This window comes from Cinclus cinclus, chromosome 15 (genome assembly GCF_963662255.1).
Source record: "Cinclus cinclus chromosome 15, bCinCin1.1, whole genome shotgun sequence".
In the NCBI taxonomy this organism is placed as follows: Eukaryota; Metazoa; Chordata; class Aves; order Passeriformes; family Cinclidae; genus Cinclus; species Cinclus cinclus.
This window is the reverse complement of record NC_085060.1, coordinates 4,693,974-4,719,772: the sequence shown is the minus strand read 5'-3', so window position 1 is coordinate 4,719,772 and position 25,799 is coordinate 4,693,974. Positions and strand designations below refer to the sequence as shown.

The 25,799-nt window shown below is 41.8% G+C and overlaps 1 protein-coding gene across 3 annotated transcripts in view; it reads right to left on the bottom strand.

The window, feature by feature from the left end:
* Positions 1–25,799, bottom strand: part of HTR2C (5-hydroxytryptamine receptor 2C) — a 78,565-nt gene that overhangs the window by 2,268 nt on the left and 50,498 nt on the right. For 2 of the 3 annotated variants that reach the window (XM_062502870.1, XM_062502871.1), the window contains one exon: positions 9,555–9,755. The exons of the other annotated variant lie outside the window; for it this stretch is intronic. In XM_062502870.1, the coding sequence (XP_062358854.1) occupies positions 9,555–9,755 (201 nt within the window). The remainder of the gene's footprint in view (positions 1–9,554; positions 9,756–25,799) is intronic. 3 annotated transcript variants of the gene reach the window in all.

The window sequence follows — 25,799 nt, the reverse complement described above, 5'->3', positions numbered from 1 at the left end:
ATAAACAAACCAACAAAAAAACAAAAACAAAAAAAAAAAAAAAAACAAAAAAAAAAACCCTCCTGCACATTCAAGCAGCTAGAGAGCAACAGAATGAATCCTGTGCTCCCCTCTGGGCACCTGGCTGTCATGGAGCACCACTCCTCAGACACCTCTGTGGCTGGCCAGGCCCTCCTTGAGCTCCTCCACCCAAGAAATAACCAACACAACCAGGCCAATGTGTGCCTGACTTGCTTTTTTGGAGTTGCTGCGAACATCACAAGTCATAAAGCGAATCCTGTGGGACTCTGAATTTCTAAACAGGAAGAATTACATGCTAAAGAGATTAACAAGGGCATTTTTCCCACTCCAGCTAAGTGTTTCAAGATTTTGGGGAATTCATCTGCACTTTGTCATTACCAGAAAATTACCATTTGGCAGTAATCAAGTGATGAAATTTCTTCTGAAAATTAACAATTATAAATGCCTTCTGTGACTGGAGCATGTGTTTTCTTAGTTCAAGTACCAGTTCCAGGATTTGCTCTTCTTTCCTCTGCATGTCAATGCTCATCAGTTCACCTTCAGCGAGGCAACTGCCTCCTTTCTGATATCTTACCTGTTATTTGCTTGTGCCAATTCCCTGCCACTGCAATAAACTTCACCCCATAACTCCATCATTAAAGACATCATCCTAATGCCTTGGCTCCATCAAACCACAGACATTTGGGAAATGGTGGAAGAATGAGCACTCTTTCCACGAAGAAGAAATTTGAATTAGGTCAATGCCGTTACACCAGGATTGTATCTGCATGTTTTTTATGCTCTAGTGCCCTCTATAACACCCATTCTTTGAAATTAAACTCCAAAATGAATGAAAGTTCACTCATGAAGTAGTCATCATTTAAGTTGGTGTTATTGCTTTAGCCAAGGGAAATGAGATGGGGTTTCGGGATATCTTCACACATAAACTGACATTCATGTGACACACGTGAAGTATATTTGGGAAGAATAACCTAGTTCTGGGATGTGATGGATGTACAAATCAAGAGCACTGATGACAGCCTAAAATACTGCAGAGCATGAGATAGCTCAGCATCAATGACAGGGAATGAGGGGGCAGCTGCTCCCTGGAATAGTTGCCCTCACCTCTCACATAACAAAGTGAGATTTCAAACTGAGGATGCACAGAAGAAAGAGAGAGCTAAGTTTTTATTTGCACTTTCTTCCATTCTGGGAAAATCCCATCATTAAGAGCAGTAGGAAGAAAGATGCCCTCTGATAAGCTTTGATTCAGCTGTCAGCTGGATTCAACACTGCTCAGGGAGCAGCACTACCCTCATCTCAAATACCTTCTTTCACCTCACACCTCTCCTTTGAAACTCGTTCTTTAATATATGATTTATCACCAATCCGCTGCACAATTGAGTCTGATTGGGAACTAATTCTGCCCATACCTTGGGCAACAGGGACTGACTCACAGTGAGACGTGTGAAAGGTCTCAGACACCTCAGAGGGGCTTCCTTCATGGGGGACTACTGCAAAATCACTGCTGCCACCATCCCCAGTGCACGAATATCTGCTTGCAGACACGGCTCACAGCCTGGCCCTTGTTTCAGCAGGGGTGCCTTGATCACCCCTAAGCATTGCCAAGGCTCCTGGACAAACATGGATGCCTGCCCGTCTGAATTCTGCTGTTTGAACAAGTACAGAGAAGGCATTCAGCTCCACTTGACTCAAGCAATCCACAGCACTAACAATGCAGTTTTAACTGTCCATAATTTAAGAACTGAGGTCAGTTGGTCGGAGAATACCAAACTCCCCACAGCAGTGCAAGGAGGCTGAGTGTCAAACCAGGCAAGAGGCTCTGAAGCTGACTGCTGTCCACAGCCTTTCGTCAGTGCAGCTCTCTGAGCCCCAGCAGAACATTTCCTGAGTTTCTCCCTGACACACTCTTCATCAACAAGCATCAGGCTGACTTAGTGAGCTGAACTCTCCAGCCTCAGAGGCTTTTTCCAGTTGTGTCAAATAACCCTTTCTAACTAAGGTGGCAGCAAATTCCCCAAAAGAGGCAGCACTGCTCCAAAAACTTGCAAGGTTAAAGTGTTGTATATCACAGTGCTCTTCAGCCTTCTTGGTCCTTTTGTTTGAAGTCTGAGCAGTGTCTGGCACAGCTGAGACAACCAGCCACTACCAGGCAGTAAACCATGAACCAGGTCCCTGCTAGACTCAGCACTGGGAGCTCTGGGCACCCTTCTGCCAGGCAGCAGCTTGAGGAGGACATCCCTTTACACCACTGCAGAGAAGGTGAATGTGATTTTTTAAGCTCCTCTACCCTCCTTCAGCTTCTGTTTGAGAGAGGAGCACGAAGCCACAGAAAGAGGGATCCTCTGGATTACAAATCCAATTACAAGTGTTGTCCTAACTCCTGCCTGTCAGCTTTAATGTCCTTAAGCCACTAGAAATGTTCACCAAATGGGGCTGACATGACACTGTGGACACAGAGTAACAGATGCTCTTCACAGATTCTAAATTAATAAAACAAAACCCAAATGACTACAAATACAGATTAATAAAATATTTACTAGAGAAAAAAGTTGGCTAAAAAAGTCCAAATTGATATTCACAGATACTTAGATTTAAATGAAAAACAATATATTTTTTTTGTGTTTAATATCTTGTGTTCTTCAGTGAAAACCCAGGAGACTGACAGAGATTAGAGAGATTACTGAATAGCTGTGTCTTTGATGGTTATTTCCACTAACAAAGGGAGTAATTTCCACTCTTCTAGGAGAAAACATTTTCTTCAACAACAGCTACCTGAACTAAAGAAAACAGAGGCTTGCGTATGGGTTTACTCTGTTTATCCATGTGTGGAATTCTCAGGGCTGAATACAAAACGGGTCACATTTTGCTGCAGCTACCTGAGCTTGGGAAGGCCAGGGACCACCTCTCCTGGTGTCAGCACTCAATTCAAAGTCTGCTGTGTCCATGGGAAGAGCTCTGCTGCTGCAGGTGGCTTTGGACCTCACTGCCACTCTCCTGACATTTGAAGACAATTGAAAAGAAAAAGACAAAGAAAAAGCCGTGTGCCAAACAAATCTGTGGTGCCAAAAATACACCACTGTAAAAACAAGAACGCTGCTGAAAACATGTTCAAATCCATATCTTCAACCTCATATTTAAACAAACATAAGCAAAAAAGCACCTCATATTTAAACTGAAACAAATCTGTTTGGTTTCTTAACCGAAATGTCTCAAAGTTCCTGCACATTTCTCTAATTTAGAGAGCGAGAAGCAAACCCCAACAGCCAGCAGCCCCATGAGTTGCAGTGTGTAAAAAATGGCACTGGGTTCAGAAATCAAAGCTCTTCAGAGAAAAATTGAACAATGTTGCTTCTGAAGTGCCCAAAATCACTAAAATTCCACATCGTCCCCATATTTCAGTAGACTAACTGCAGTGCTTTTCATGTACTAATATTGCAACAATGCCCCTTCAGGGCTGGATTAGGTCTAGTTTTATCTGACCATTCCAATAAAACAACTGTGCCAGCCTTGTATTGGTTTAAAGCCAAAGATAAAAGGGGGATGAACTTTGAAGGGCCTCCCTGCCCACAGCAAGCACAACTGTAAAGGGATGAAAGCCATTACTGACTGTGCCTGGAAAGAGCTGCTGACCTTTACTCAGACCTTGGGAGAGCACTGAGCAACCTGAGCCCAGATGGAAAACCAGCAAACAACAGCATAAGACTGAATAAATAAATTATTTTCCCACCTGCCCTTATATTTTGCTGAATTACTTCTGTTGGTTTGTGCATTTGATGGGGCTCCAGCTCACACCACAGCTGCTGGCCTTCCCCAGGCAATCCAGCAGTGATGGCTGGGCTGATGTTCAGGAGCAGAACCTCAGACACAAACATCAGCATCTCCTTGGGAACTGAGCTGGTTGGATGATCAGTCTAATTTCTGTCAAAATTCTTCACACACAGTCACCATCTGCTGCTCTTCCAGGTAAAACCTTTCACCGACATCTAATGACAAGATCAAACCAATCCAAGCAGCCTGAAATCACCTGAAATACCAGGGTAGTTTCCTTGCTATGAATTCAGCTCATTACCAGCCAATATGTTCTCCCTTACCTTGACAACTCTTGGTACTGTGCTAGGGAGATCAATGACCCTCTTGGGAATCACGGAACAAACGCTCAATCAAAAAAATGTCTTTAGATAAAATAACTTTGTAGACAACTCAGACAAGTGGGAAACACGCAGATGATGCCTTAGCGTTTTGCTCTAAGTCATAAAGCAAATATTCTGTCTCACCACCAGGTCTGAAAGAGTTTTATGAGCAGAAGCCAGCTCTACTGCTCTACCAGAGGCAACTTGCAGCCCAGCTTGCAATGCAAATGCCACCTCTGCCCTCTGATGAGGCAAAAAACTTATCAGAACACCACAACCAAAGCAGATCTGCCTGCATGCCAATCAACTACAGCTCTCATGCTCACAAGAGAAGGATTTTAGTCAAACATACACTGTCAGACATTCCGTGTCAAATATAAAAAGGCAAAAAATAATTTTAAATACATTAATACAGTATATTTGAAATCTCCCAAATCTGAAGGGATATCAAGCTCCCTTAGGCTTTACTAGTACGCAGCCATATTTCTCAGCAATATATGTTGTAAATACATCCTTCTGCCAAGGCAGTGCTAGTAGTCAGCAATCTGTATGCTCTTCTAGGAGATGGAGGGTGCCTGTCTAGCCTTTCTTTCACCAGCAACAGTTGTTTTAGCAGTTTCCTTTTGTCCAAGTGATGAGCCACAGAGCCAGCCTGCTTAGTGGGAAAGGTTTGAGCAAAATCCCAGGAACACATTTTGACCTTCCATGGGCTGTCTTCTTCATTAGCAGTGGTTTTGCCTTTTTTCCATAAAACATGTCCAAAGGTTTGTGGGCTAACCTGAAGCTTGCAAAGAAGTTCCTTGGGTTTTGGTCTTATCCAAAGCGTAATCTCCCAGGAGCAATTACAGCCCAGCATAGAACTAAGGGTTCCAGGATCAAACACATCTCACCAGCACATGAGCCATGGAAATGCCTTGCTGAGAAAGCCCCTGATCCCAGAGACACACTGATGGGCAGAAATGCAAACCAGAACCCTAAATGTGCTCTGAAACCGTGACCTGAGGGAGGCTCTCTCTATATGAGAGCTATTCCAGGCTCCCTTTATCTCCATGCACACCCTGCCCTCAGCATATCCCCCTGCCCACAATTCCTTTTGGATAAGCGGGGCCACTCCAGGCACATGCCTCAGACTGAGGATTATCTCCAGTGAGAAAGGGGAAGGCTTAACTGGTACCTGGAGGCTCTTGAAGGTCAGCATTAGAACAGCTTGCAAGCATGAGACCACTTAAGTGAGAGACAAACACTCAGGGCAAAAACAAAAAAGCTGTTAGATGTAAGTTCACTTAGTCTGAGATGAGTGTTTACTGAGCCTGGCAGCACACATTTGTACTTTTCATACTCTTTCATGTTTCCATAAATAAATCTCAATGAAACAATCAAGTACTGTGAAAGTTAAATGGGGATTTAAATTACATTTTTAAACCTGGATAGCTAATTGTATACAAAGACCTGAGGTACATACCTGAAATCAAAATGATATTATCATTAGTGAGTCAGAGAAAGAATGAAAATGTTTTCAAACACACACACACACACACACACACACACACACACACCCAGTTTGTGGCATCTGCCTATGGCACTGACACACAGAGCAAAATTTAAAGGTGGCCTTACCTCGGCCACTTATGAACTAAATTGAATTTACACTGCTTCAGAGGATGTAAAACTGTGAGCTGGAAAATTGGTAACATGTGTGATTTCAGCACTCTATAGCAAATGACCAAACCTTGAGCATGCTGGGAAGCAGAGGAAAAGCCCTTCCAGGCATATATTTGGGTCATAAGGAACTTCAGAATTAAAATGTTTCAGTTCTTTTCATATCAGAGGTAATGTGTGTGTACCTCTAGATCAGTAAAGTGCTTTCATTCATATTTTCAAAGGGATATTTTGTTTATTTTAGTATTAGCCAGTTAACACTTTCTCCTGTATGACCCTTGCTGCTGAGCACTGCGTGGGGACCTCCACTGACTGCCAGAGTGGCCCAAGGCCACATTCTTCACAGCAGGGCTGCGGGAGTCTGGTGAGATGCTCAAGACCCCAAGTTACTGGTGAAAACTTTGAAACTACACAAAGTCTGAAATATTGAAACAATACAAAGATTCTGCCAGCAGGCTCACACCTAAAATTGATTTTCATTCTCAATTGTGGAGATATTTCTGTTGCCTGTGTTTTTATTTCCAGCCTCAGCACAGTGCTATCTATCACAAAACTAATTTTTACCAGCCCAGTCCTTCACAGCAGCCACTTTAACTGAAAAAAAAAAAAGCCCTGCTCAAGTAATGTTTGCTAAAGCACAGGACAACTACCTGTGATGTATTTTAATCTGGAACAAAGAGGACTTTGGAAAAGACCATTCACAAAGAAATTGTCAAGAGACAGGAGGAGTCTGTTACATTCCCCTACCTAAAAACCTAATCATAAGTTTAGACTTGAGCAACTTGACAAATTTGTAGCTCAATGAACAAAGAACCTCTTTTATATTTTGCTTTTATATTTTGTCAGCATTAACATTTCAGAAAAATGGAATACAAAAGTTACTGAATTAAGATAAATTACATTCATTTTACTTCTTATTCTGAATTCTGATTTAGAAACTGAATTCAGGATTCTTTGCATGGAATACATTTTATAGTCTCTTCATCTGAAGCAGGATTTAGGAAATGCAAACTGACCAGCCTGCTCTTAAGGGCTGCTTTGAATTTGATACTTAATCACAAACAAAAATAAACAAATTCTTTTGTGATACTTAACACCCAAGTGAGGATGAATTCATTTAACCTATTTCATCCTCTTGAAATTTGTACAGGATTTCACCAGGCCTTTCCAAGTGACAGGTAAGGTAGTTAAGAGCTGGAAAACAGCAACAATACACTTTAAGTGACTTCTCTTTCATTCCACGCTCAGTTTATTCCTGTGTCTGCCACATTTCTAAATTCATTTATGAAGTTCAAATAGTTGTGCTGAAATGAGTTAGATGCATACCAAGAGTACTTTTCTTTCTCCACTTAACATAACACATTGCAGAAAGCCTGAGTAAAAGGGCAAGCCCTATCAAATGCACTGGGGAGGGTGGAAATCCAGCAGCATTTCAGTGCCCTGAACAGTGTTGGGGAGTATTGATTCTGCCTGTATCTTCAAAAAAAGGAATGCAAGCACAGACTCTCCTGGGCCAGCAGTAGCTGCATCAAAGAGAACAAACAGAACATAAACAAAGTCCAGATGTGCTGCACACCCTCCCAGCTGTGATCCTAACACAGGAGGGCACACAGGTACAGCTGCTGCCCGTGTCCCTTCCAGCCTGGGGAGCAAAGTGCTGCCCAGGGCAGTCCCCCAAAGTGCTGTGCACTGCACACATCCCACAGAGCTCACAGCTTCTCCCTAAAGCCTTTGGGATGCTGGGGAACAGCTGCAACACCCGTTACCTTATGGAGAGCTGATAAACTAAGTTCCTTGTGGAAAAGTGCTGTTCCATGTCCTTTCCAAGCTATGGAAGCTTCATTTCACCTGTTTCATACCCCACCATAAATGCAGAGTGGTTAAACATCTCCTGGGGAAGCTGGGTAGGGGTGAGGTGTTTGCCCTGTAAGGCTGCACAGAGTCACCTCACCTGTTGTGGCTCAGGTACCTTTTTCCTTGGGGTACAGCAGAGCTCACAATGTGCCTATTTTCCATCATCACGAGCCCAGTCCTCACCAAATAGCTCCATGAGGAGACAGGCTGTGTCTTTACACCTGTTAGGTCAGGCACCAGATTTTCGTACCAGTCTGCTGAATCAGAGAACCATGCATGAAGTACTTACTTTATCCCTTGGACCCAGAGTCCAAACCACCACTTGGTCCCCAAGGCACTAGTGCAGAGAGCCACCTTCAGCACTAGCCAAAATTTCTAAGGATATGCCTGCAACGTCTAAGGCAGTACAGACAGAAATCTGCAAATTAGCTCCAAAAATGGAAGCGGAACGATTTTATTGCCCAGGTTTTGCAATGTGATTTATACATCTCAGCTGAGGGTGGGGGTGGGTCTATCAGTTCTCCCTTTGCATTCCAGTGCAATGTGGAGCACAAATTCTGTGCTGATTCTGAGCTGCCTGTGCAAATCGAATCCATGTGAACTTGTCCTCGTGTGACTGTTTATGTACTGAATTCAGCAGCTTTCTTTCCCATGTCAAATAGAGAGCGCAGAGAGTTTAAAAAAATAGCAACAGTAATTTTAAAAAATCTTGAATTAATTGATTAAACCCAGTCCAGCTTCACTGAGGATTGTATTACCTATGGGAAACGTAGCAGGCCTGTGACACATGAAAACTTGTTCCTAATTTAAATTCTTATTATATTCATGAGGAGAGAAAGTATGTTTTCCCTAATTTATCTTTTTTGTGTGTGTGTTTTCCCATAGCCTTTTCCCAAGGCAAGCTTCTTTGAAATCAGTCCCTGTAGCACCCAGACATCCAGAATTATATTCCACTTCTAAAGCAGGCAAAAACTCTAGAGAAATTCAAATACCTGGAATATGCTTTTCCTTGCAGTACAGCACTGAAAGCAAAAAACCACTTTATGAAATAGAAATTAAATGTTAAATATCTGTAAGACTGCATTTTAATCAAGCACAAAAGTCAATAGACCAGATAGATATGGTCGCACAATTCTGCCCCGGCCTCAAATGTCTCTTTTCAAAGCACATTTAAAGAGTCCTACCAAAAAAAAAAAAAATATATATATTCACATAATTCTCACTATTCCAGAGTCATCTTGGTATCATTTTGTGTTTCCCCCCCTATTTTATTGCTGCTTTATTTATTGTGTTTTATCAAAGTAATACAAACATGCCTTCTGTTATGCCTACTCCTCCTTTACTAAGACTTCAAACTTTAGCTCAGTACTAGCAGCAATCCAGCTGTGGCAGAGAGCGGTACAGGCTATAAAGCCTGAGCAGGAGCAGTAAATATCTCACTGATAGCCTGTGATAGAACTCTGTGCTGCTCCACTTAAACCATTACCAGGACTTGAGAGAGTTGAGCTGCAGCGACCGCAGAGCAGCCACGCAGTTTGTGCTGGCCGGGCTCTGCTAATGCTGCTCTCTGCTTTGTTTACACAGCAGTTTTACAGCACCACTTGTCCTGTTATTGCTGTTATCGGCATATTGACAGGGACACAGCAGCACTGCTCTGCCGTGGAGAGGGCTGCTGCTCTGAAAAATGACTGCTCACTCTGGTCTCTAACCAGCTGCAAGGAAAGGCTTCCATTTCCAGTTATTCTGCTCAGGCATGCAGGCCAGGTAAATTAATTTGAGTATCCTCTTAAAAAAAAATAAATAAGTAAATAAAATATCCTAAACGAAAATTGGAGTAACGCTATTATTCATTCAGACACAGTCAAGACCGTGAGCCACGTTGCTTACCTATGGATATGGTCCAAACTGCAGCAATTTTCATAATGGCCTTGGTGCGGGAATTGAAGCGGCTGTGCTCAATGGGATTGCGAATTGCTACGTACCGATCAAGAGAGATGGCACAGAGATGCATAATAGATGCAGTTGAAAAGAGCACATCTAGGGAAATCCATATAGGGCACAACTGTTTAGGCAAAGGCCAAGCATAATCTGAAACATAGAGAGAAAAGAAATGAAAGGAAAAAAAAGGAAAGGAAATAATTTGGGAAGGTAGGCCACCATTTCTGAGAAACCATTGGGGTATTTGAGCTCTGTGACACCAGTACGGGGCACGTGCATGAGGAGTGGGTAAGAAACCTCTCATGGGACTTCTCTGTGGGCAGTTCCTGGCTCTGGACACCCCCTAAACCCATAGCCAGTTCCCATATATCTAGTTTCTGAGACCAGTAACTAAAGGGCACTGCCTGCCTGTGACCATTTTAGCACTGCTCCCCACTCTTAACCTTTCTTCCATATCTTTAGGAAATCAAATATTATATTCCTTTATAACTTGCTCATCAGATTTTTTTCACAGATTGCAAAGCACTTTGTGGCATTAACTTCACTCAGATCCTTTCTAAAACTCCCTTGACATATCCATCTCAGTTTCTGTCTGCTGAGGAGAAAAGTAGCAGACAGTTCTTGTGCACAGTCTAACACATAGCAAAATGACACTACTTCACCTGTTCTCCCCAGGCAGTGTGCCTTGAGATCAAAGGAATACTTGCCTCCTTACAGAGCTGCTGGTATTGAGTGGCTGAAATTCAAAAAACTCTTTTGAGGATAGACAGAGCGGGGTGTTATCCTTGACAGAAACTATGTTAGCAAACAGAACAGACTCAATAGCCACATCTGTCAGCAGCTGGCACACAGCTCATTTGGGTGCCTGCACTTATTTAACTGTTTACTCAGTGCTGAAGTACACCTTGAGAATAAAAGTGACCCAGAAAGATGCTCAAGGGTCACTTATATTTAAATTAAAGCCTACAGAAAAAGTATTTGTAAATGATACCCCCACATCAGCATCCAAAATGGATTGTGTGAGATCAATAACACATCCTGCCAAGCTCTGGGCTTCTTATCAAAACAAATCAAGAGTATCTAGAGCAGCTGAAAATATGAGAGACTTCACAGTAGTTGAATAACGAGATATTCTTGTGTATTCATTCAGAACGTGGATATCTAAAGCAATCTTGAAGTTTACCCCGAGGATCAGAATCATCACTCTGCAGAATCAATGTTATATTAAGAATGGTGCAGCTCCATCCTACTGATCTCAAATGGAAAGGATGAAACATTAGTTTCAGAAATCATAGTTTGAAACAAATTACCCAGCCGAGAGAGACCCAGGATATCTTCATGCAGAAACCTGAGATTAACTGAACCAGAGTAAATTGTTATTAAATGTCCCAGAGAAGCCCAGGAACCTTTCACAAAGAGCACCAAAGAATGAGATGGACACATTAGTTCATTTTACCAGTGGGAAGCAAGCAGACAAAGTGCTAAGTACTCACCAAACCCACACAGCCAGACCTCAGCCCTCGGGAGAGATAAGCCACTCATTTCAGGGAGTTTGTACCACATCTATTAAATGGACTGTGAGCGGACTGAAATCCACAGCAGCAAGCATTTAAGAGGTCCCTGTCAAAGGGAACTGAGTAAAGCCCTTTGTGGCTGGAGCATCTTTACTTTAAGAGACACCTCTGCTGTACAAATGAATAGAGCTTGATTAAATATGACTCAGCCCCTTTATAACACTATGATCAAATTCTCTGCCTCCTGCTCACCTTCACACTTTGCAATAGCTGAGGACACCATTGCCATCAACCTGCAACTGAGCTCAGAGCTGCAGCTGAGCACACCTTGGTGTATACCAACGCCTCAGTGAATGTTCTGGGGAAGAGCAAGTCAGAAATCCTACGAGTAGTAGCTGTGCCCCCTGTACAGCCCCAGGCTTTCACTGCCAACCCACACTAAAACACATTCAGCACACTTTATCCCTCCCTACTTTCCTCTGAGTTGCCAGAGCCAGCTTTGTGCTGCAGGCTGAGATGAACCACGGGCACAAAGATCCTGAGCGTGCCCTGCGGGAGGAAGAGGTCCCAGGGAGCTTGTGCAGCGTGATCATGGCTGTGCAGCAGCCCCTGCAGAGGGGAGCAGTGACACTGATGGCTACTCCCCACATCAGGCAGATGGCCAGGAAACCTCCAGTGTCTCCAGAAAAAGACAGCCAGCCTCCAGGCTTCCTGTGCGTGGGAGCCTCTCCAGTCTGATCCGTGGTGCTGCAGCGGGTACAGCCGGATGCCTGACATTTGCTAGACCTGGAAGAGGTTTCTACAGCAACCACCTTTTCAGCCTTATTGAATGATGAACAGCCTCTCTTACTTCTTCCTTCAAGCTATTCAAACACTTCAATGACTGATTCCCCCCGGAACCACTTCTGCTATTGAGCTAGCACAGCATCACAGCTGAAAACCTACCAGCAGCAGAAGGTGTGAGGAGAGGAGACATCACCTGCTGCCAGCCCTGGCACTGCAGGAACCACAGACACCAACAGACCCAACCACGCTGCCCAGAACTGCTGCCCAGGCAAACTGTCAGGATGTTTGGGAAGATAAAGGTGAGATTAGAGTTCTCCTAATGCCAAATCCGGTTAGTCTTTGCTGTCCCAGGGCACTCCATTACACTTCTAGCCTGTTGTACAAGTAAACATTTTACTTCCTCAGGAAGTTTCCTAAAATGTTCTACGATAACAAAATGTCACTCTGGAAATCTGTAGAATATCAGCTTGTAACACATCACTGTAGCTCAATAGGAAGGGCATAATATATATTCTATCTCAAAATGTAATTATTTTTAAGTAAGCATGGTGCATGCCTTTGAAAAACACCTACACAGCCTACAAAGCCAGTAATTTGTAAAAAAAAAAAAAAAAAAAAAAAGAAAAACAGCTTTATTGTAATTCTGTTTTGAATAAATGTACAAAACATAGGAAATGTGCCCTGTGACTGTGCCAAGATGCAAACAGGGATTAAAAAAAAATCTGTTAATGGTGTTATACCTTTAAAATAATTTTATCCCCAGAAACACTCTAATTACAGAGGGTAACATTTCTCTAATTTGTTTTTTTTTCCTCTCATTTCATTTACAAAGAATAGCAATTACCCTATATTTAGAAGAGCAGATGACTGAGTGAAATGAATTCTTGGACCCCAGGACCTCTAAGATGTAGTAATTGCATTTCCAATGGAAAACATTCATCTTAGTCCAAATTTGGCTCCAAGAGTGAAACAGTGCTAAACACCTGCATAAGCAAAAAAACCAAATTCTTTGTAAGAAATGCTGATTTTTGTACCTTGAATTAATCTGAACCCTTAAAATCATATATTTAATGATGGCAAGTAGATCAGAGAGAAGAGTGCTGAAGGGAATTAGATGAGTGCAGCAGATCAGAACAAAAGTTGGTGTTTCTTTAGCCAGCATGCAATCAAACCACAGATTTTTTTTTTTTTGCCTCCAGATATTTTGTGGGTGGTAGAAATTTACACTGGCCAAATTCACAGAGAAAAGTGTATAGAAGACTATTGCAGTGATATTTGAGATCAGTGTTAGCTTCTGGCTCTGGTCAGAATAAAACCAGCATGTAAAAAATCCTTGCAGGAAAGAAACTTCTGCAGAATATTGCTTCAGCCTCTAGGACTGAATAGCATCTCATGGCATCTGTGGTTGATGTGGTTCCTCACAGGACACATGGGACAAACACTCATATTTAACCAGGAGTCATGGTCCCCAGGTGGGATTTCATCTCCTGCCCTAGGATGAAAAAGCAAACCACAGTTCCTGTGTGTCACTGAACAGCTGAGATGAGCACAAACTGTTGGCAGAAAAATAAAGAAACTCAACGGCATTTTGGCAAAGTCACAGACCATCTCTGTGTGTAGTTAATTTGCTGTCAGATAAGAGTTCCTTATATTTTTTGTGTTTTCCATCAAGAAAGATGGCAGCTATGAAACTGAGTCATTTTTGTCAGATTCTTTATACATATGGGTAAAAAATATTAGCACTGTTATGGTCACTGTACTGTTCAGTGCATGAGAGTCAGAATTACCAGCTACTGCAGAAGGAGGTGGCTGAATAACCCAAAACACAGCAAATGGAAGCAAAATTAAGCATGTCAAATGGTAAAATAGGATTGCAGGAGAATGGTTGTACAAAAAAAAAAAAAAAAGTTTCCTGTGCATATTCAGTACTTGTACAGTGCAATCTGCTCCAGGATATCTCCTGGGAAAGTCTAGTATAACACCTAAGACTAATCTGGAATAACAGCAACAAAATACCTGCTTACACAACAATAAAGTGAAGAATTATGTAAAATTCATCTCTGCATCTTCAAGAGTTTTTCGTGAGAAAGTCACAGCAATTGGTATCAATCATTTCTTTTCCAGCCATGAACAGGAATTTGGGAAAGGTTTCAAGACACATTTGTTGTGTTTAGCCAATGCCTTGTATCTATTGGGATGGATAAATGTTGATAAAAACCATCCTTCAAAATGATAGGAAGAAAAAAGGTGTATTTCATCCCATTATGACATTCGACATATGTATACATATATGCACACTGTATATATTATTTCTATAAAAGAAACAGAGCTAACAGGTGCAAAACAAGCACTAAAGATGCCTCTGTGTTCAAAAGCCTAACACTGTTCATTGGGTTGGCTAAAAATTTAAATACTTGTGCTATTTATCATTTTATGCTTCTGATATTTACTGTATTTACTTTTAACTAGTTTAATGAGTTGAATGAATAAAAAGTAGGAGTTTGAATAAATCCCAGAGCACAATTTCCCAGCAGTTAAAATGGCAACACTGCCTACGCTTGAAGCACCTTTTGATCATCCTGTAGCTGCCACAGAGCAGTTTCAGGTCACACCCTGAGCCACTGCCCTGGAAGTGTTCTGACTCATCATAAGTCAGCTGCAAAGATCCAGGAGATGCCTCAGATAATTCCCTGAGAATTCCAAAATGAGGAGTGCCCTTTGCAATGAAGTGCTGGCTTGGGTTTCCTCGCTGTGACCAAGAGCAGCAGCAGCCAATGCAAACAGCAGCCCAGAACATACCCCAGATCTGTCACTTTCTGATGGGCTTTGCTGCTTTTGAAGACTCTTTCGTGCATTCCAGGGAAACCCACCGTTGTGGTTTGTAGAATAAAGCCTACATTTTCCCACTGCTTTTTACCCCCACTGCACCATTGATGAAAATGAAGAGTTTTGTACAAACCAGAATTTCCAGTGTTCACTTTAAAGTTTCATATCTGCCACAGGCTTGACAAAAAAATAGGAAGTAATTACATACACTTTTAACATGATTGCATTGCATTATTCCCAAGGGAATGAAAGAATTTAAATTATTCTCTTCTCTCTTTTTTATCTAGGAAGTAAAGCATTTCTAAGTCTGAAATACCACATCAGGAAGTGTAGAGCTACGTTATCTCTTTTCGGCTAGTTTGTTTTCCTCAGATTTACATAGACAAATGACTCAGAGACATCCATATCACTCTGAGAGTCACACACCCGAGGGTGCTGAAAATCTCCATCGTGCCCAAGAAGTACAGAATGTCTCATTTGATCCCCCACAATCATCAGTGTTTACCAGCGTGTCCACAGAGGGGCTCAGGGACCTGCAGCCTCCTGGCTAAGGAAACAGCTGATCTCGAGGGCAGCACTGCCAACCCTTTTGCTTTTATCATCAATAGAGTGTGAGTCAATAATTTACCAATATATTAAACTGCTGGGCACCAAGTTACATAAGAAATTATGTTTAAGTTTCTAGTCTGCATTTTTCTAGAGAAAAAAAAGGGCTGTCCTAAGACTATCTGGATCCTTTAAATAGCACACATTCTACCACAGCCAAGAACAAGGACATAATTTACACACAGAGAATGATGGTGACTTTTAGGAGAAGGACTGTGCTCTTCAGTGCTTCAAGTTCAAAAAGGCTTGAGCATCCCAACAGGTGCTGAGCAGAGCATGTGTTCTCAGGTGATGGGATGGCCAAGGGAATGGAGGAGACCACCAAGCAAGAAAAGCAGGTGACCCTGAGTCCAGCACACATTGGAGAGATCACTGCTGGCACCCTACACTTGACTTGAACATCTGTGAGTACAGGTTGCCATAGTGCAACACCACAGTAAGGATTTAATTGGATCTGTGCTACTGTCCACATCCAGCTGGGCTGTGACACTGCTCCTGAGCTTCAGTTTTCCTCTGAGCTATTTGTTTTTCAACTCCTGAAGATGTCAGAATGGCACAAGTGGCCCTTGGGCAGGGAGCAGTGTGGTCTCCTTTGGAAACCCCCCACCACTGAGGGAAACTCCAGAGAAGCTGAATGTGCCTCCGAAGATATTTTGGTTCTGTTCTCACAAGTTACAGCAATTAATTGATGTGACTGTATTTTATTGCAAATTAAACAATCACACTCACTATGCTGTTATAAGAATTTTAACTAACTGTTAGATTTTCCTTTCTATCCAGTATTGCAATGACTTACAGTCTTGACAGGACATATAAGAAAGAAGGAAAATTAAAGCTAGAGCAGATATAATTATCTGAGCTAGCGAGAGGTTGCTTGAATACGATTTAAGTAACATTATAAATGCAAAGAGCCAGCTTTCCATATACTGTACTTAAAACAAACCAGTTAATAAAACGGGGTGTTTGCTAAGAAGCAAACCTAGTGAATGTTGTTTACATCCCAATGTCAGAATCTCTTCTCTTATAGAAATATAAAACTATTCTGGTGAGATTTGTCATTCCATAAATCCATGTATTATATTGATTTTTCCATTTATTGGTGGAGACCAAATCTATGTTTGAAGCCAGAGGATAAATTTCTAGGCTCAATGCTGTTTTCTGCTCACAGTTTAAGCATCTGTAGTTGCATCTGGAATTTTTGCATTGAGTGATAGAGACAGTTACCGGAGCAATGATACAATTAATTGAATTGTTTCAGCAAGTTCACATAAAGGGTTCCTTCCAGCATTTTAACTCCAAGAGAGCTATGATTTCTTCACACACTTCTGAGCTACATGTTCTTCATAATAATTTATCTAAATGAAACCACTGTCTAATGAAATATTCAGAAAAATAAACATTTCCTATTTACTCATGTTTCTAACTATTCATGTCAACACAGCATCAGGACAGTATCCTCTCCTTCAATTTCCTTCATGCACATCAGAGAGCAGCCTTCACCTGTTATTTAAACAACCAATAAAGCAACAGCTGGATGAACACCACACTGGAAAGTAAGCTCACAAACAAACAAACAAACAAACACAGACGTCACACAAATACCTTCTGAACATGAGAATATAAATATTTTCAAATAATCTGTCTCATGACAAAGTGTACAGACATGTTAGTAACAGGTGGTTTTTCCCCAGTTTTGATGAAATTGAGAAAGATCCATTATCACAAAAATATCTGCCAAAGCCTACACATCATTTGAGGAAGCTAAAATTCAGAACTGAAAATGAATGTGGCATTATTCAGTTACAGCTGACTGCTGAGCAGAAGCCATCTGCTTGAACTCAGAGTTCCTAATACCAAATCAATTTAGACTCTTCCTCGATCACAGGTCTGGCTCTAGGGCTAGTGAGAAGACACAAAAACATAAAAAGGATTTCTTTTTTAGGTATTTGGTTTTATTTCAGCATAACTCAGTGGCAATTCAGATGTCTGTGCTCTGCTGACAGCTGCCTGGGAGCCTACATGGGATTAATCCTCTTTCTCAGCTCAGGCTCCCTCCTGACAATGCAGCTGGACAAATTGGCATCTGAATTGTGATAAAATACCTGATATCAGTAAGAGATAAAATATTCTTCGGGTATAAAGGATTCCTTATTTAGAGAACACAGATCTGTCAGCTTTAACTAGCCAACATTTTTACTAAATCTTCCAGGAAGGTGACAAATTCGATAAGAATTTGCATACTCCCTGTAAACCATGTTCTGCAAACCAGCAGAAGTGTTAGCTTTGAGCATACAGATGCAGAGGTTTGCTCTGCTATACCTGGCATGTCCACTCAGTATTTTTTCCCTATGGCTTGGGATATAGAGCATGATGTGAGATCTGATGTTTGAAAAGTGTTAGTGATTTTGCCTCCCTCTTGCTGCAGGCTGCTTGATGTGTCCAGGATGTGGTCCTTGTTTTGGCCCCCATTCAGTGCTGCCCTGCACTTACACCAGTCCTGTGCCAGAGCAGAGTGTGACCCACACTCAAGAGCTTCAGGGAATTTAGAGATACTGAAGGAGTTCAGTGAATCAGCTTTCCCATTCGCGGGTTAGTGCTCTGGCTGCACTTCATGCCAGTGTGAGGCACAGTTTGTTGTCTGATGAGGTCAAAAGCCAGTACAAGCAGTTGGAGAGACTGATACTGGCAAGAAACTACTGCAATCAAAGGAAAGAAGCCATATTTTAGTCATGCTAATAATTTTCATTCTTGATATTTCTCAGGATTAGCAAAACACATTCCACATTCAGCTTCCTCCAAAGGCGATGGACATCTCTGATTCTATGTGAATCAGAGGTAGGAATGCCAGTGTGAGAGTGCTCCACAGCAGCCACTGCCAAAAGCAATTATTTGGTGGTTGCTAAGAAGCCTGGAAATTCTGGTCCTCATCCTTAGTGACATCTACTGGCCTGCTGTCACTTCATGCCTTAGGTGCACTCCTCCCACTTGCAAAGCATTTCTGCCCCTGTGCCCAGACCAGTCCTGACCAAGAGCAGACACATTTTTCATTACAGCAGAAACGTCAGGCTGGAGTTCAGCACGCTGGAAACAGCACCTTCAGGGGCTCTCTCATGGGAATAATTTGCTAATGAACACTGTTCCATGTGCAGCAATCCCAAGAAAGTGTGTGAGCATGTGAGCAAGTATCACTTCTCTAGGCATTTGTTAATCACCATGTACCAGCTCAGCACAGAAATCTGTGCAAGTGAAACCTGCCCCAATTAAAAGGCAGCACAATGAAGGATCACGGTCATTCCCTGAAACAGGAGTGGAGGACAATCCATCCTGTATGTAAACAAGAGACAGACATTTAATTAAAGAACTCTAACAGCTACCTAGAAAATGAATGTATTGCTAATCAGTTCTATACTCTATAGGAATAACCTGCTGAACCATGCAGGTGTGCAAAATACTCCCAGTCTGCACTCAGAAATGCACAATTATCCACTAGGATTCTTGATGTGCGGTGTGACCCAGACAAAACCTTAGGGAATTTTGCTGATAATTGTCTTTTAACTGAAGAATAAGACGTAGAAATGAGAGGAAGAAAACAAGTGCCACTAAAATAGACCAAGTTATTTAACTGCTTGATCTTTTCTCAAACCCTGAACAATACTTGAAAAATATTATTTCATTAGCCTTTATCTTTCAGCACAATGTTTCAAAGTCTGAAGTTAACGTCAATTACCTAGCAGTCTTTCTCCACTTCTTCCCTGTTTTCCCATAATTCTTAGATGTTTCCTCATTTTGCCCCACTATGGAAACCCTGGAGGCTCCTTTCACAGGCCAGGAAAATAATTTTCCACAAGAAGACTAGGTCTGAAAGCTTTATTGGTTCATAAGCCTGCCAGGGAGCTCATTTCTCTCAGCAGCAGAGGAGCTTTCCTAGACAGCCCAGACACCCATAGGACACGGGTGTGTGAGCAGAGAGCTCCTGCTGCAACCCACCCCACTTCTGTGGTAGCAAACAGCACCGACATTAAAGGCTTGTGTTTAATCCAACACCTTGGGGGGGAGTGTGGACAGAATCATGGTCTGGGGATATCTCTGCATCGAGCCTTGGAGGGAAGAAGGCCGGCAGCCTTCACCTTGGCACGTTGCAGTTCTTCCCTTTGCACCTGTCAAGGCCTGCAGGATAACACCATCTTCAGCCCAGGAGCAGCCAGGTGAGATGAGATGCCGCAGATGAGAGAGGGCTCAGCTGCTGGCCCTCCTGAAGGATTTTCCACTCTGACTAGCTGGGAATCAACCTCCCACCTGCATACCATGCTCAGAGAAAGCTGGCTTGTCCCAAGCCCCCTTGCTGTGAACGGGGCAGGTCATCCTGTCACAATCATCCAAGCATCCAAAGCAACCCAGGGAAAGCAGGGGTCTGAGAAGGCTGGCTGGGAAGGAAGCTGCAGTGTCTATCTTGACTAGAACAGGGCTATCTTGACTGGAACATGCAGCCCTGCTCCCTTCATGCCCTCCAAGAAGAGCTGTTATATCCTCAAACAGCCTAATGAAACATAATTTTAAGTCATCCCTTTACTCCAAGCAACAGATTTGTAATTTAATGTCACAATGCAACACATAAAGCCACATAATATGATGTTGAGGATTTCCATTATTGTAAGCATTTTGTGCACAACTTGCTAATAATTAAAACTGCTCATTTCTCGGAGTCCACTATAAAAGACTTGAAGTTGGAATGTGATTTAACCTGAGGTTATGGTGTTCTACTGCAGTGCTTACACCCTATAAAATGTCCAACTGTTGGATGAAGACACATAAGAGTCAACTCAGCACAGCTTTTTTCACATATCCAAAGGTCTAGAAACACTTCAGACTAAGCTAACACATGTACCTCCATCTTCACGTCCTGAAATTCAGGTGACATTTCTCAGCCAACATAAAAATGTTTTGGGATGTGAACCCTATTTCTGGTAGGTAACATCAGAGAAAGTGGAACTTAACATGTGGCCACCCTCTGGGTACGGTTGTACTCCTCTGAGTTCTGCAGAAATTGTAGGCCTATTGTAAGTTCCATTAACATGAAGTAGAAGTTTAATTTAACATGGATAAATGAAGCGTGGGTGTACTGATATATTAGGAAGAATACTATTACCCAGAAAATTATAGTGGTCTCATGAGGTGGTAAAGGAAACCAAAGAAATTTTATTTAGTTAAGTTATACCATTGGGGGTTTTGATAGGCTTGTTTTTGCTTTGTAATCAAGTGCAACATTATTTTATTATCATGGTTATACTATTATTACAGTGTAATCTTGCACTTGATTACAAATCAAACCCAGTGATAACTACAATAATAAAATAATGTGTTAACATAATAATCTAGCAAAACATAATAAAATAGGTGCTGTTCATCAGGCACAGCATCACCAGCCAGACAAGGGAGGGGATTGCCCCACTCTGCTCTCAGTGGGGTGGCCTCACCTTAAGAGCTGGGGACAGTTTTGAGTGCCACAAGAGGAGACTGAGGACAGACCTCACTGAGCTCTGCAGCTTCCTCAGAGAGGGGAGGAGGGGTCAGACACTGATCTCTTCTCTGGTGACCAGTGAAGGACCCAAGGAAATGGCCTGAAGCCAAATCAGGGCAGGGTTAGGTTGGATATTAGGAAAAAATTCTTCACCCAGAGGGTGGTTGGGCACTGGAAGGGGCTGCCCAGGGAAGTAAACACAGCCCCAAGCCTGGAAGAGCTCAAGGAGCATCTGGACAATGCTCTCAGGCATGTGGTGGGATTTTTGGGGGTTTCCCATGCAAGGCCAAGAGTTGGACACAATCATCCTTGAAGGTCCATTTTAACTCATAGGATATTCTATGATTCTAAAATTCTTATTGTTGTCTAAAGTTTCACAAATACAAATGAATAATATGAATGCTGTGTATAATTAGCTACTCCCAAGGTACAAGAGGCACCTATCCCCAAATGGACTAGAAAATCTTGGAAAATTCCTTATGGAAAGTAGATGAAGTAAGGTGTAAAAGGTATATTTAAAGGACATCATCTTGAAAGTTGTTTTTCCTGTATTCATGCGTGTCAACGTCAACATGCTGTGTTCTATCAATCAATTAATCTTGTTCTGCTGCTGTGCACCTTGGATGGACACAGCCAGCTAGATTTGAGCAAGAAAGCAGACTCACTGCTCTTGGCTTCTCCTCAGTTAAAATGCAATCTCCCTTTCTGCTAATTACAAATTGACTAATCAGAAGAAATCAACAAATTACAACTGGAAAATTCAAAATTTTACCCAACAAATCCAAAATTTAAATAGTGCAGCAAGAATTAATTCCCATTCAGAACAAATGTACAGGCAGAAGGGCAGAGTTCTGCTGCCTCCCAGAACCAGCCATCAATATTCATGGGTGTCAGACACGCATTTACAGTCTCCTGCATCCCAGTGGGTGCCAAATAGGTACGGTAAAAGCCTGTCATACAATTTCCATATCTCAGCAACACCAAGACCTTTCCATACAGCTGCTGCCTCTGATTGAGGACAGAAATAGACATTTATAAAAACAAGCAAACTACCCAAATCTTACCAAAAATAAACACGTTGCAAAACAAATTATACTTCAGAAGGTGGAGAGGTATTGGTCAGAATAACAACTGGTCTGTCCTGATAATTCCAGCGCTGCTGGAGAACTGAGGCTCCCACCAATATGTCAACAGAAATGGAAATCAAACCACCCAAAAAAAAACAACCATGAATCAACAGAGCCTTATCAACCATCCTGCCTTGCCCATCAAATCTCACACCTAAGAGCTGATAGGGGAACTCTTCATGTTTGTATATTACTCATTGAACTTTCTAGTCCTGAACCTTTTTCATCTAGGAAGCAAGACAGCATCTTGGATGAGAGATTCACTCACTGAACCCACTGCTGTCACTGGGCTTATCAGACTGCCTGGAGGAATAGCAAACTTTTCCAACAAGAAAACTTGTTACAACCAGAAAACACGGAGACTGGAAAAATGGAATATATCTTTGAAACTAATGCATGAAACCAAATTTTCAATGTAGCACATATTTTTAATCACAGTCTAGGCTCCATGACAGGTTCACACACAAATTCCCCTCATGCCATTAGCATCTTCAATGACAATTTTGGCAGAATAGCCAGTAAGGAACCATTCAGCTCCTCTTGTAAATTGTCCATTCAGGAAAAGATTGCATTTTGTCAATGAGGCAGTGTGCAAAATAGTGCAAGGCAGAGCAATTGGCATGTGGTCCCTCTTCCATCTATGTAATTTTCATTTAATTTCCATGCAAGCAGATGAATCATATACAGCCTGTTTCCCAGCATGTGCTTTTGAAATGCAAAGTGGGAACTGACTGCTACTCTTACTATTAGGTCTCAGGGAAGTGAACTAACTCATGAGGGTATTTTAATGAATAATAGACAACTCTAGAACCAGAATTTCAAGGAATATGTCATGTGAATTGGATGGAGACAGTAAAATAATTATTTGCTGGGTAGAATTTAATGATATCAATTCAACAGATGGATTGGAAAGGAAGTAGAATGAAAAAGTTGAGTTAATTCTGAGTTAATTGACCCAATCATGGAAACATGCATAATTAAAACCAATATATTATACTGGGATATTTGTCTTACAACATATTCAAGGGAGTGGTAGAGATTTCACTCACTTCTCTGTATTTCTTTTATTTATTTTTTGCAAGTTGTGGAAAGCAGCTGTGTAAAGCATCTATAGATATATTGGTCTGCCCAATGGCAGCGATTTTGCCCATATTTTTGAACACAAAGGCTGAGATGGCCCACAACATCCATCTTTTCTAAAAATGCAGCAGTCTATTGGTCAGGTCTTGGCATTTCACCAGCATTCAGGTTAAGCCCTCAAGGCAAGAAATAATGATATTATTGTATTAGTCACATAAAGTTACCATACACTAAAAAGAAATCTTACTTTTTTCACACAGCGTTTCCCATAATAAAATGCAGTAAAAGCACTAAATATGTTAGGATGTACACAAATACACCAAACAGCAAAATGCAGATGAGGCACCCACCTGCATCAAACAGCAAATTTCCTGAGTGATGAGAGGAAACGGCCTCAAGTTGTGCTGTGGGAAGCCTAGATTGCATATTACAAAAATTTTTTCACTGAAAGGGAGTTCAAGCATTGCAAAAGACTTCCCAGGGAAGTGATGGAGTCACTGTCCCTGTCAGAGTTCAGAAGATATAAGGATGTGGTGCTCGGGGACACAGTTTGTTGCTGCCCCTGGTAGTGTCAGGTTTATGGTTTGATTTGGTAATCCCAGAGGTCTTCCCCAGCCTGAAGGATCCTATGAACACAGACTGAACAAGGATGAAAGAGCTTTTCAATGTTAAATCCAGGCAGAGAACAGAAATATAGCTGACCAGCCTTGGAGTTCCGGGGTTTCTCTTGAGTTCTCTGCTCTCTATCTGCAGCTGCAGCCAAGAAAATGAAGCCATGTGTTAATCTTTACAGCAGACTGCAATAGACAATTTCCAAATTCCTGGAAATTGTGGCTGTTCCTTGATATGTGTGGAGAAACACATTCTACTGACTATTTCCTCAGCCCAGTTTCACTCTGCTGAGGTTAGCAAGGGAAAGCACGTTCTCAGCATGAGATAATGCATCCCAGATATTTAGTGCATGGAAGTGTTGCTAGATTTAGCTGCAGTCACCTTCGAGGAAGGAAAACAAGGAACTTGTGTGTAAGAGGAAACATAAGTAAAAGTAATAACTGGTATGGGGTGTTCAGGATGGACAGAGTGGCTTAAATCTCTTGATTTTAAAATTTTAAGAATGGGGATGAAACACATCCAAGGAGGACCCTGGGTGTCTGCGTCTCACATGGGTCCAGTGCCTGGAGCTGGTGCTGTTCTTCCTCTCAGATGAGGCCAAATCTGTCTGTGGGAAACACACAACCTGTCTTCATTTTATTTGGCATCTGCATGATCTGCCTGGTGCCTTTATGAAGCACCAAATTTACTGCAGGAACAGTTTATCATCACAGGGTCTTTCTTCTTACACATAACAATTCTGGTTTTCCCATTATCTTGTATCAATTTCTGGTTTGCTACAAAGCATGTGAGTTTATATTTCTTTTCAACTATACTCATAAAAGTTAATTACAATGAGGCAATGCACTTACAAAACTCCTACTGGATCCAACAGGCTATTGTCATAAAACATAAACAAAGGTTCATGCATTTTAAAGCACATTTAGCTTCACTGATCTAGAAGCAAATTGGGCATGAGAAAATTGCACTGACAGCATTAAAACTGCTGCTGTATTTAAATTGGCATCAGTGAAACAGAGATCTATAAAGCAGAAATGTCACTATACACGCTACACATTTTGGGGGCTTTACACTCCTGTGAAATTTAAAACCTGTTGCATCTTCCAAAAATTTTGAGCAAAAGGATGAAATAAAAACTATAATTGGATCTAAAACTTTATTTGCATTAAATAAAAACATTTAAATGAGTGCCATTCAAAATCATTCTAATGAGTCATTCTTGCACAGAAAAGATTTATTTTGGTTGGGCAATTCTCAATTTCACCAAGCAAGCAAGACAGTCAATCCAATTTGATGTCTAAAACATTAAAAACAGCTCCCTGATTGGATACAACACACAAGCTGTGGGTAAACTGGAAAAATATAAGGCCATATGTTCAACATTAGCTGAACATAATAGGATTTACTCCACTGAAATCATCTAAAGTATTTTAACATTTCCCTTCACCTCTCAGGAACAGGCAGGGCAAAAGTAGACTCTGCCAGTTTCTTCTCCACATTTGTAGAGGTGGCATCCAAGGAAACATCCTGAGATGCCTGGGTGATAGTTTATGTGGGTTGTCCTTACCTAGAACTGCTTCCATGGTGCGTTTTGGGGTGACACCACATCTCCTGTGGAGCTGGCAGTGCTGAAAAAATCTCACCCCCACATCACCAAGAGCACACTGGGGTTTTGGTACCTAACCTGCTCTGCAGCCTGCCCTCACTGTCACTTAGCTCCTGGCTCTGTTTCAGAGCCCAGCCCTACACAGTGAAGGGATGATGGGCACAGCTGACCCTGTGATGACTTCTTGAGCCTCGGTAGAGCTGTAAGAGAGGAAATTCTGGTAACACGTTGCACTGGATAAATCTCAAAAGGGAAAGCAGCCCAGTTTATCAGCTTTTGGAGGAAAGTTTCAAAGCACATTTGCCTCTTAAAAAGCACGAAGGTGAATGGATGCTCTGTTTTTTTCACACTGCAGTGTTAGGATTTTCTATTTAAAAACTGCTGCTTGCAATAAAGTTAAGGGTTTTGATTTCATAATAAGTTGCTCAGAGATTTGTCCTGGCTTTCTGTTGCTACACAATGAAACACAGATATTTTGTCTTCAATATCCCAAAAGAAGGCAGCTGGAAGAAAAGAAGC